The following is an 11,250-nucleotide window of genomic DNA, read 5'->3' as shown; positions in this document are numbered from 1 at the left end:
CTCAACAAAGAATGTAACACAACTCACAAAGTTTTCATTAATGTGTGAAAAAGCTACAAAGGAATTTGGGAACATTACAAAATTTTGTAGGGAGAATTACAAAATGGGTTAGCCTATTGAGGTAGAAGGCTACGCTCTAAACGTAGACGTAGGGCTAGGGACATATCTACAGGCTTTAAAGTAACTCTCTTGGCATGTACCATAGCCATCACTGAGTCTTCAAAAACAGAAACTACAATATCTTCAGCAGCTTCTTGAAGAGCTTCAAGAGGTGTGCTCTGTATGCGGTCAACCCTGTCAGAATATTTTTCCATTGTTTCTCTCACCAGTCGAGAGAATGGTGCCTTGGGGATGAGAAGATCTGTGCTTTTCCGATATTTCCTAATCTCTCGTAGCGCGACTGTCCCTGGCCTCCATTTTCTCTTCTTCTTTGTAACTGGTGGAGGCGGTGATGGTCTTTGATTCTCCCACGGTGGTCGTTCAGACCTGAACTTCTTTTTCTTTTGTGCACGCTCTTCCTCTTCTTGTTGGTCCCGAAACTTGCCCTCCATTCTTTTACCACACTTCTTGACTGGCCGCCTGGATGTTGTGGCTGCCTATGGCTGTGCTTGGCTTGCCCTCCTTGCGTCCTCTTTGGGCTGCTGTCTCTTTTGCATTTCTGTCTCCCAAGTTGCCCTCACAAGAGCAAACTCTTTGTCAATGGTATCTTTCGTGATGCCGTAGGACAAGAGCTCGACCTCCCTGTTCTATAAGATAACCTCTAGCTGTTCTAGGGTGTCGGCTTCAATAACAATCTCCGGTGGCTGCCCTTGACCTTCCTCGGCTTCTTTTCGACGCCGCTCTTCTTCTGCTTCTCTACTAGGCCCTGCTTCTTCAGCTTCCTTCCTGCATTGTGCTTCTTCGGCCTCCTTCCTGCGCTCTTCTTCTCTCATCTCCTTTGCCTCTTGCTCTGTTACGATAGGTAGACTTGTCCTTTTTGCTGTAGCAGGTAGTGGGCCGAGTTGATCGAAAAACCGCAAGTCTTGCTCCTGTTCTTCTGGCATGGCCTAGGTATTTACGAGTGCAAGAGATAGTGGGAGGGCAAGAGAGAGTAGAGCACAAAGAAGAAATTGAAATGTGGTGGCTATAAATGAAAAATGACTTAAATTTGTCTATAAATATAATTTTTTAAAACTTTTAGAAAATTTAAAAACACAAAAAGATTATAATCAGAGAGTTTAAGCCCATGAGGAACCACACCGACGCTTGCTTGCTACCCACTGCCGTAGTCTCTCCCTAGCATTTGATCTGTTGTATCCTTCAGTTCTTCTTGCATTAACAGTTTTCATTATTTGACGCCTAAGAGACAAATTACCGCGACTTTTCTGCCTTTTTTGCCAACCAGAACGCGATAGAACCAGTTGAACATTTCATGGAGTGCATTACTCTTGACTTTACCACCACCATGGCGAGTGCCCTTAAAATACACGGCCTTTGCTTGGTAATGTGATTTCTCCATGCCTTGATTGCTCCAAAGTGCTAAAGAGCCATATCTATCGAGAAAGTATGGCCCATGTGCATACAATATATGCTGCATAGAAAATTACAAAAAGTCAATAAGCAGTATGAAGAACATACTACAAGGACACAATAAATACAACATTACCATGTAGTGAGTAATGTGTGTTTCTCCCCATGCCTCGACCATTTCTTCTGTGAATCTACAAGTGGCTTGTTTAAGTGCCTCAATACCATGGTCATCTAGGTGAGGTCGCTCTAGAAGATCGACCATTTTATTACACACCTCCCATACATGTGCACGTTTTAGGCCAAGCCTGGCATCATTTCCTCGATATGTTGTGACATCACATATCTTCTTCCAAATTTCAAAGTCAGTGTGGCTATGAGAACCCAAGTGGTTTGATAGCAAGTGTCTTGCCTTTGATCCACCCATGCAAATTTTATTAGGGTTGTCTTGTGTAGGGTTTGATTTTTTGTCCTTTGTCAAGACCACTGCTCCAGCATGTAATCCCATAGAGGAAAGTACACCCTCTAGTGCACGTATTGACTCTTCTCGTCGATCTTCGGGCTCCATGTTCCAGACATAGTTTATGTGGAGCATCAATAGCTTATCCAAAATCCTCAGTCTTGCATGTAATGTGCACACATGCACTTGACATAGTGGAATTTCCAAGATTGGGTTCCAAGCATTGTACTCCTGGTCACGACTAGGTGGCTTGCTCTGGTCACAACTTAATATGCCATTATGCCATACCTTTGATCCTTTCCTCTGTTTAGCATCAAAAACGATTACTTTTTTTGCACCCACCTGTTTTTGACTTTTGCCTTTGCTAGGCTGTTTCCTTTTTACTCTTGAGTCTACTGCTGTCTTGGAATGACAACAGTAAACACGTGAGAATATAGTATTCGCACCTGTTTTACAACCCAACATACACTTTAAGGTTTTTAGATCGCCACCCAAGTGCCATTCAACGTTAAAGCAGCCTATTCCGGGAACATCAAGCTTCTGACCATTGACCTGACAAGAGACGACATGTTGAATGCCAGACCGTTCAAAATACCACCTCAAGGTATCATGGTTCTCTTTTGGGAGGACCCATGTTGCTTGCCACCAGATGTTCTTCTCTGATTGAATGCCATAGTAGTCTTGCTTATGCCCTTGACCCCTATTGTTGCTGTCTTCAGTTGCATCCAACTCTTGGGTCTCTAAAGGCCTTCCTCTAAGTGCTCGGCTCATCAAGGTTAAACTAACACGCTCCAGTCTTTGACCTTTAACCACTTGACATTCATCCAGCTTCAAGACAAACACGGCATTTCCACCTGTCTCTTCAAGTGTGAGGCCATAGTACTGAATCATTGCTTTTTGTAGCACTTCCATGTCAATGTAGACATTGTTATATGCATTGTATTCAAAGGGTTTGATTGTTGGCATTGGCATAATATCCTCCACCCACTTGTACCCACCCTCGAACATGGATGCAATATCACCATTAGCACACTTCTTTGCCATCTGTAAGCTATAAAGTGTTGGAAGCAAGGATTGCATAACTCCCTTTGCTCGCAACCCTAAAGTGATTGACCTGTACATTGCTCTGTAACCTTTCTGGCTAATACCTGCTGAGTCACATATATCAAGCATCTCTTTGGGGGTGACAATTTCTTTGATTTCCTTCAAGAAATGTTGACGAAGGGTCTCCCGCAGCTTATCATTACCAGAACCTTTTATCATTTCCATAATATTCTTCTCCTGAAGGACATGCTGAAGAAGGGAGGCATTAACATTGTCCTCAGCGTTGTTACATCCTAGTATAGCTGTTGCACAAGCCCTACAATCACAATGGTCAACCATGAGAGATGCTTTATTCATTAATTGCTTCTCAAAGCTGCTATAATTCCTACAAAAATTTTTACCTGGTTGTTTGTTTACGCCTCTTGCATGCGCTTGCTGTCTTTGAAAGCAACCCAACAGCTTTACGTTTTCTTTGCCTTGCGTGATATCCCATGGGAAGATGAGTGAAATGGTGAACACGACGCCGAAGATTACGAGTGGAGTGTTGAAGACGAACATAATTATCGGTAAATTGATTTATTGTGCGCACACGATCCGCTAGATTATTCTTCTGCACCTCAAGCTCCTCTGAGAGCTCTTTAATCCTCTGCATCAAACCATTGATCTGCTTAGTCGATGCCGCTTGAAGCTGGTCGAAGACAAATTGTCTTTTCAGCTGCCTCATCTAGCCACAACATGTGTAATCTCCTACAATAGCCAAGAAGCCCATTGAAACCATCACCAACAAACATAAGAAAACTTGTAATGCTTTTGAATGGTGGAGGGGCACCAGATATTGGATCTGGTGGATAAAGATTTCCATCAATCCAAAGATCAATGGCCTTTTCTCCTTGCATTCGAAGCTGATCGTATGAAATATTGGGTGCAACATGCCTACTGCGTAGGGTTGCGTAGGTGGATCTTAGAAGGCTTATTGGTGATGTCTTGTAGTGCCATCTACAAGAAAGTAGGCTTGTAAGCTTGGGTTGAATAGGAGTGGAAGGAGCAGGATATGGTATCAAAAAATAATGGGAAGAATGGAGATGAGGGTTGCTTCTCTAGAGCTGCATTATGGATAGAGAAAGAAGCCAGAAAGGGAGCCAAAGAAACATAGAGAGGGTTGACAATGGTAAGACGAAAATGCAAAGGAGACAATGCATCATGGGAAGCTTTTTTAGTGCAAGCTATGGCTGCTAAGCAATATAGAGAGAGAATACTTCATGAAAAGGTTCTTCTGTGCTACTACTGTGGGTTTGGAGAGAGAACCAAGTATTGTAGAAAGAATGCTCCTGGTAAGCTTCTTCCTTGCAAGCCATGGCTACTACTGTGGGTTTGGAGAGAGAAGGCTCATTTAGGAGTACAGACCTGCTAGCTATGGAGAGAGGACCAAGTACTGTAGAGAGAATGCTCATGGTAAGCTTCTTCCTTGCAAGCCATGGCTACTACTGTGGGTTTGGAGAGAGAAGGCTCATTTAGGAGTACAGATCTGTTAGCTATGGCTTTTGGAGTAGAGAAAGACGCTTTTTTCCATGGAGAAGGAGTGCAGGGCGTTTTAGAGAGAAGATTTAGAGAGAGAAAGAGATCTAGTGTACACACAAAAAAGGGGGGAAGAAAGTAACGAATTTTTGGAATGTTTGGAGTTCGAAAAGGTTGCTGCAGGCTATGATTACTGACTGACAGCCCATTACAAAGCTTTAAAGTCACCTAGGTGGCCAGATCTAGGAATATCTCTTTTTTTTTATTTTTTTTTGTTTTTGTGAAAAATCAAATATATGCTTTTAGGACTAGGCCTCTAGGCTTGGTCAAAGATGGATTAGCATTTTAAGTATTTCACTAAACGTCCAAATTAAAGGGCCCAAGAAGACTCCATTGAGTTCCTAATGACACGGCGAGGTCTTGACTCTTGAAGACACTTCACGCATCAGCGAGCCGCACTGAGCATGACTGGGGTGTGGTTGTTGTGACTGCTGACAAGTGGACTCGGATCGGTTGCCGTGGAGGCAATGGCTGGTCGTGGAGGCTGTTCGGAGACGGCCGCCACCCCTTCAAGGTACTGAACCACCTGACTCATGCAGGGCCTACGAGCAGGGTGGTCCTGGATGCACCACAGGGCCACAAACGTGGCTGTCCGGACCTGCTGCCACTCAATGGTCGTGAGCCCATCCATCTCTCTAGCCATGCCCTCGTCCAGGATGGACTTGAAATCTCCCTCCATGGCCGCGTCGAAAGCCAAAACTGGGAAGCACCAGTCCACGAAATTCCGGCGGCCGCTCATCAGCTCCAGCAGCACCATGCCGTAGCTGTACACGTCGAACTTGGTGCTCAGTTGGCTCTCTCCCCCGACCCAGAACTCCGGCGCCACGTAGCCCGGCGTCCCTTTGGCCAGTGTGACGACCTTGCTCGCGCCCTCCTTACTCATCAGCTTCGCCAGCCCAAAGTCTGCGATCTTTGGCCACATCCTCCCATCTAGCAGAATGTTCTGCGGCTTGATGTCGCAGTGCACTATGCGATGCCTGCACTCCTCGTGCAAGTAGCACAATCCCCTCGCTATCCCCACTGCTATTGTATACCTTTGCTTCCAATCTAGCACCTCCACAGTTCTGCCTCCCATCTTGAGCTGCCCCCCCTTGAAAAGCCACCTATCAAGGGATCCATTAACGACAAACTCGTACACTAAAATTTTACGGGATTTTTCGACGCAGAAGCCTAGCAGCCTCACTACGTTGACATGGTGGATGTTGCCTATGGTAGCCAACTCGTTCAAGAACTGCCTACTGCTGTGCCTCGAGTTTGTATCCAGAACTTTCACAGCAACCGTGTTTAGGCCGCTGGATTCGACCGTACCCTTATAAACCACGCCAAAACCTCCTTCTCCCAGCACACTGCTAAAAGAGGCCGTTGCAGACACCAGGGAAGTGTACGAGAATGAGACGGGCCGTTCGTCTACGCCGTTGAGATCCAGATCAGAGCTTATGCCGACTTCATTCATCTGCCGCGTCGACCTCTTGAAAAGAATGTACAGAAGGCAAGCTAAAAGTAACGCAAAGGCAAGTGAGGGAGCCACCACCAGCACGCTTACTTTGAAAGCCCTGCTGCACAAACTTCCATGGCATCCTGCGTGTAGAAACAAGAGGTTCACGTCAGTGTCCGAAAAATTAAACACGGCTACAGTGTATTTTGGACATTAAATTTTTGGAAAAAACTTTCAAAGAGGTTGGAGTTTCAGCAATTTTGGGTACTGTAACAGTGTATTTTGGACATTAAATTTTTGGAAAAAAATTTCACAAGGTTGATGTTTCAGCAATTTGTTAATTTTCAGCAGGAAGTTCTAATGCTTGATGGACAAAACAGTTTTTTCGAACACTGGTCCAAATGGTGAAGCATTTTTTTCAAACCAATATCAACACATTTATGAAGCACAGGAACGCTGTGGAGCAGCAAGGGCTTGAGTACTCTTGCCTATTATCAATTAGCAATTGCGGTTAACTAATTACCAGGAGCACACACTGTGCTGGAGTTGTGATTGCCGGGGCAGAAGCACTGGAAATTGTTGTCGTCGTCGTAGCCGCACTCTCCGCTGCTACTCTCACACTCCAGACACGCTGGGTCGGAAGGAATCTGCATCTCGTTCCAGTAGAGCTGAACCATTCCAGCGCGCCATTCTGTAGCGGCGCTAGAAGTGTTGAGGGTAAAGAAGAACTGAAAGTGCGTGCAGGCCAAGCTTTCCATCACATCCTGCAGCATGAGCTCCTTTTGTGGTGTTAATTGTAAGCAATTAGTCATGGTTTTATCTGGGTCGCATTCCGACTGCAGATAAGATTTACATGGTGAGGTATTTGCTTCCACGCCGGTATTACTGAAGACAGACGAGGAGGTGTAATTACTGCAATTAAAGAGCAGGTAAATGTTATAATAGGAGATTTGGAAGGTTGAGTTCGCAAAAGCTGTGAGATTGATAGAACTGGGAAGGTAGTCAGATCTGTTGCCGAGAGGAACAGGACGGCAAACTGGAACTTCCTCATTAACATTCTTAGTGTCCCAAGTGAGGTTTACGAACCTATGGTCGTCCGAAGTGAGGTTTACGAACCTATGGCTGTAGATGCCAAGCACAGCCGGAGGGCGGAAATTACTGTCAACACCAGCGGGGATGGCCTCATTGAATTGAGGCCAGTAAGCCTGCTCTGTGCTGCAGTTGGATAGGAGGAAGCTAGGGGAGGCGCCGCAATATGGAGCCGCGCCGAAAGGAAACGTGATGTTGTCAAGATTGGCGCAGATGGAGGGGGCGCAGGGAAGGTCGTTACCTGATTGCACGAGGAGAAAGTGAAAGCAGAAATGACAGAAGATCAGAACTAAGAGGACATTCATAGCAGCACTACTGGAGAGAACAGAGAATACCGCGGAGAGAAGGGGAAGACGATGTGAGCGGTCGCGCTTACCTTTTAGAGATCGTGGAAAAGTCTATCCTTTCCCACTGCAAACATTTTTGGGGGAGAGAGGAGAGAATACGGCGGAGAGAAGGGGAATAAGCGGACGCGCTTAGGACAATTCTTTCCTTTCCCACTGCAGACTTTTTCTTTCTCAATTCCCAAAAAGTAGCGCAAATCTTTCAAATCCTTCATCTCAAACTTCCCTTTGATGAGAAGACTTTTTACATGCTCAATCTCATCCAGTTGTCACCCCGAACAATAAGATCATCTACATATATGGTGATGATCACACTACCCTTATCACTCTTGCGCACATACAAAGAGTGATCTGCATCTGCCATACGAAAACAAATAGTGACAAGATACTTAACAATCTTGTCATGCCATGCTCATGGAGCTTGCTTCAGCCCATACAAAGCCTTACAAAGCTTACATACATACTCTAGGTGACCTGTATCCTCAAAACCTGGTGGCTAATCCAGATACACCTTTTCTTGCATGTCACCATGCAAGAATGCATATTTTGCATCCATTTAATGTAAAAACTAACATTTAGTCAGCCACTGCAATCACAACTCTCACAGTTGCCATCTTTGCAACTGGGGTAAATGTCTCCTCATAATCAATTCCATGTGTTTGTGCATATCCTTTGGCTACCAATCTAGCCTTCTACCTGCTTATGCTACTATCACTGTGATGTTTCACCTTATACACCCACTTACAAAAACCAATATATTTCTTGCCTTTAGGAAATGGCACCAAATCCCAATTCTCATTTCCATATCCATCTCCTCATTCATAGCTTTCTCGCAACATACATTTCCAATAGCCTCATCAAAACATGTAGGTTCTACAACTTGCACAACTTTTTCCATATAAGCATAGTGATGTGCCACATAACCATCATAAGTTAACCTTTGCACAAGGTTTTTGACTCTTTCAGATCTTCGTAACTTTGCATTCATGGCTTCCATTTCCTTCTTCACACCAAGTGTCCTCATTGTTGGAATCCCAAGCTCCTCATTAAGGATCGTGTCCGAGCCATTAGAATCTCCATCAACAAGAGAATGCTTTGTAGAAATATCAGGCATACCAAGGGGCTCAACCACTTTCTCTTTGCCTTTATGTGATGTACCAACTACATTTTTAGGAGTGGTATTATGACGCATCCTGCCACTCCATGGTCTATCAACAAAACCGCTGGATAAGGACTCTCTTGGTCCACTCAATGACTATGATTGCTGAATTGCATTTTGTGCAACCACATTTCCACTTACATCAGTCCCAACAACATCTTTTTCAGCAGCATACCAGCTACTCATCTCATCAAATACAGCATCCTTGCTTATCCTCAATTCATGTATAGCAGGACTATAACATCTATATCCCTTTTACTCAAGGGAATACCCAATAAACACACATTTTTCTGCTTTTGAATCCATCTTAGTACGCAACTCACATATGGAATACATTCAAAAACTTTCAAGTGAGACAAATCAAGTTTCTTGCCCAGTAAACTTCTCCTCTGGTGTTACATCATGTATGGCTGCAGTAGAAGTCTTGTTCATGATATAAACTGTTGTAGACATAGCCTCAGCCCAATAGCTATGCGGCATATTCTTCTCTACCATCAATGCTCGTGCTATCTCTGCAATGTGTCTGTTTTTTCATTCAGCAACTCCATTTTGCTGCGGAGTATATCTACATGTAAATTGTGTCTGAATGCCATTGTTTCACAAGAATTCAGAGAACTCATTGGGGAAGTATTCTCCCCCTCCATCTGACCTTAGGCACTTCATATACTTTCTTGTCCGTTTTTCAGCCCCATCACTCTAAAATTATGAAAATGAGTGAACATTTCACTTTTCTCCTTCATAAAATACACCCACACTTTCCTCGTGTGGTCATCAATGAATGTTACGTAGTACCTACAACCACCCATAGACATAGTCTTCGGAGGACCACATACATTTGAATGCACAATATATAGTACATTCTTGCTCACATTTTTGTCATGTGGAAATACATGTTTTGTTTTCTTTCCAAATTGACATGCTTCATAAAATTTCTACATACCTTCAATTTTAAACTTAGGTAGCCCTCTCACAATTTCTTTAGTCTGCATATACTTCATTCTTTGCACATTTACATGCCCAATTCTCTTATGCCAAATGTTTGTATATGTAACAACTCCTGAAGCATTTGCGAACATTGCAGCACTCACTTCAAACATATTTACATTCAATGTAAACATTTTGCCCACTCTATTGCCTCAATCTCATCCAGTTGTCACCCCGAACAATAAGATCATCTACATATATGGTGATGATCACACTACCCTTATCACTCTTGCGCACATACAAAGAGTGATCTGCATCTGCCATACGAAAACAAATAGTGACAAGATACTTAACAATCTTGTCATGCCATGCTCATGGAGCTTGCTTCAGCCCATACAAAGCCTTACAAAGCTTACATACATACTCTAGGTGACCTGTATCCTCAAAACCTGGTGGCTAATCCAGATACACCTTTTCTTGCATGTCACCATGCAAGAATGCATATTTTGCATCCATTTAATGTAAAAACTAACATTTAGTCAGCCACTGCAATCACAACTCTCACAGTTGCCATCTTTGCAACTGGGGTAAATGTCTCCTCATAATCAATTCCATGTGTTTGTGCATATCCTTTGGCTACCAATCTAGCCTTCTACCTACTTATGCTACTATCACTGTGATGTTTCACCTTATACACCCACTTACAAAAACCAATATATTTCTTGCCTTTAGGAAATGGCACCAAATCCCAATTCTCATTTCCATATCCATCTCCTCATTCATAGCTTTCTCGCAACATACATTTCCAATAGCCTCATCAAAACATGTAGGTTCTACAACTTGCACAACTTTTTCCATATAAGCATAGTGATGTGCCACATAACCATCATAAGTTAACCTTTGCACAAGGTTTTTGACTCTTTCAGATCTTCGTAACTTTACATTCATGGCTTCCATTTCCTTCTTCACACCAGGTGTCCTCATTGTTGGAATCCCAAGCTCCTCATTAAGGATCGTGTCCGAGCCATTAGAATCTCCATCAACAAGAGAATGCTTTGCAGAAATATCAGGCATACCAAGGGGCTCAACCACTTTCTCTTTGCCTTTATGTGATGTACCAACTACATTTTTAGGAGTGGTATTATGACGCATCCTGCCACTCCATGGTCTATCAACAAAACCGCTGGATAAGGACTCTCTTGGTCCACTCAATGACTATGATTGCTGAATTGCATTTTGTGCAACCACATTTCCACTTACATCAGTCCCAACAACATCTTTTTCAGCAGCATACCAGCTACTCATCTCATCAAATACAGTATACTTGCTTACCCTCAATTCATGTATAGCAGGATTATAACATCTATATCCCTTTTACTCAAGGGAATACCCAATAAACACACATTTTTCTGCTTTTGAATCCATCTTAGTACGCAACTCACATATGGAATACATTCAAAAACTTTCAAGTGAGACAAATCAAGTTTCTTGCCCAGTAAACTTCTCCTCTGGTGTTACATCATGTATGGCTGCAGTAGGAGTCTTGTTCATGATATAAACTGTTGTAGACATAGCCTCAGCCCAATAGCTATGCGGCATATTCTTCTCTACCATCAATGCTCGTGCTATCTCTGCAATGTGTCTGTTTTTTCATTCAGCAACTCCATTTTGCTGCGGAGTATATCTACATGTAAATTGTGTCTGAATGCCATTG

General features: G+C 43.4%; 1 protein-coding gene across 1 annotated transcript; it reads right to left on the bottom strand.

The window, feature by feature from the left end:
* Nucleotides 1-4,915: 4,915 nt before the first annotated feature.
* On the bottom strand, nucleotides 4,916-7,471 carry LOC147610034 (rust resistance kinase Lr10-like). The gene is made up of 2 exons (XM_086786893.1): nucleotides 6,544-7,471; nucleotides 4,916-6,163 (listed from the first exon to the last, which is right to left on the bottom strand). Exons 1-2 carry the CDS (start codon nucleotides 7,412-7,414, stop codon nucleotides 4,971-4,973), a joined length of 2,064 nt encoding a protein of 687 aa, XP_086643019.1. The 5' UTR covers nucleotides 7,415-7,471; the 3' UTR covers nucleotides 4,916-4,970.
* Between the last annotated feature and the right edge of the window lie 3,779 nt (nucleotides 7,472-11,250).

Source organism: Cibotium barometz, chromosome 50, assembly GCF_041138505.1.
Source record: "Cibotium barometz isolate CiBa-2024 chromosome 50, ASM4113850v1, whole genome shotgun sequence".
Lineage (NCBI taxonomy): Eukaryota > Viridiplantae > Streptophyta > Polypodiopsida > Cyatheales > Cibotiaceae > Cibotium > Cibotium barometz.
The sequence above is the reverse complement of the archived record's forward strand: the minus strand, read 5'-3'. Positions and strand labels throughout refer to the sequence as shown.

Excerpts from the sequence above, each read along its gene's own strand:
- LOC147610034 (XM_086786893.1), bottom strand. The coding sequence starts at position 7,414 with ATGAATGTCCTCTTAGTTCTGATCTTCTGTCATTTCTGCTTTCACTTT. Across the intron at positions 6,164-6,543 it reads CAGCACAGTGTGTGCTCCTG|GATGCCATGGAAGTTTGTGC; the intron begins GTAATTAGTTAA and ends TTCTACACGCAG.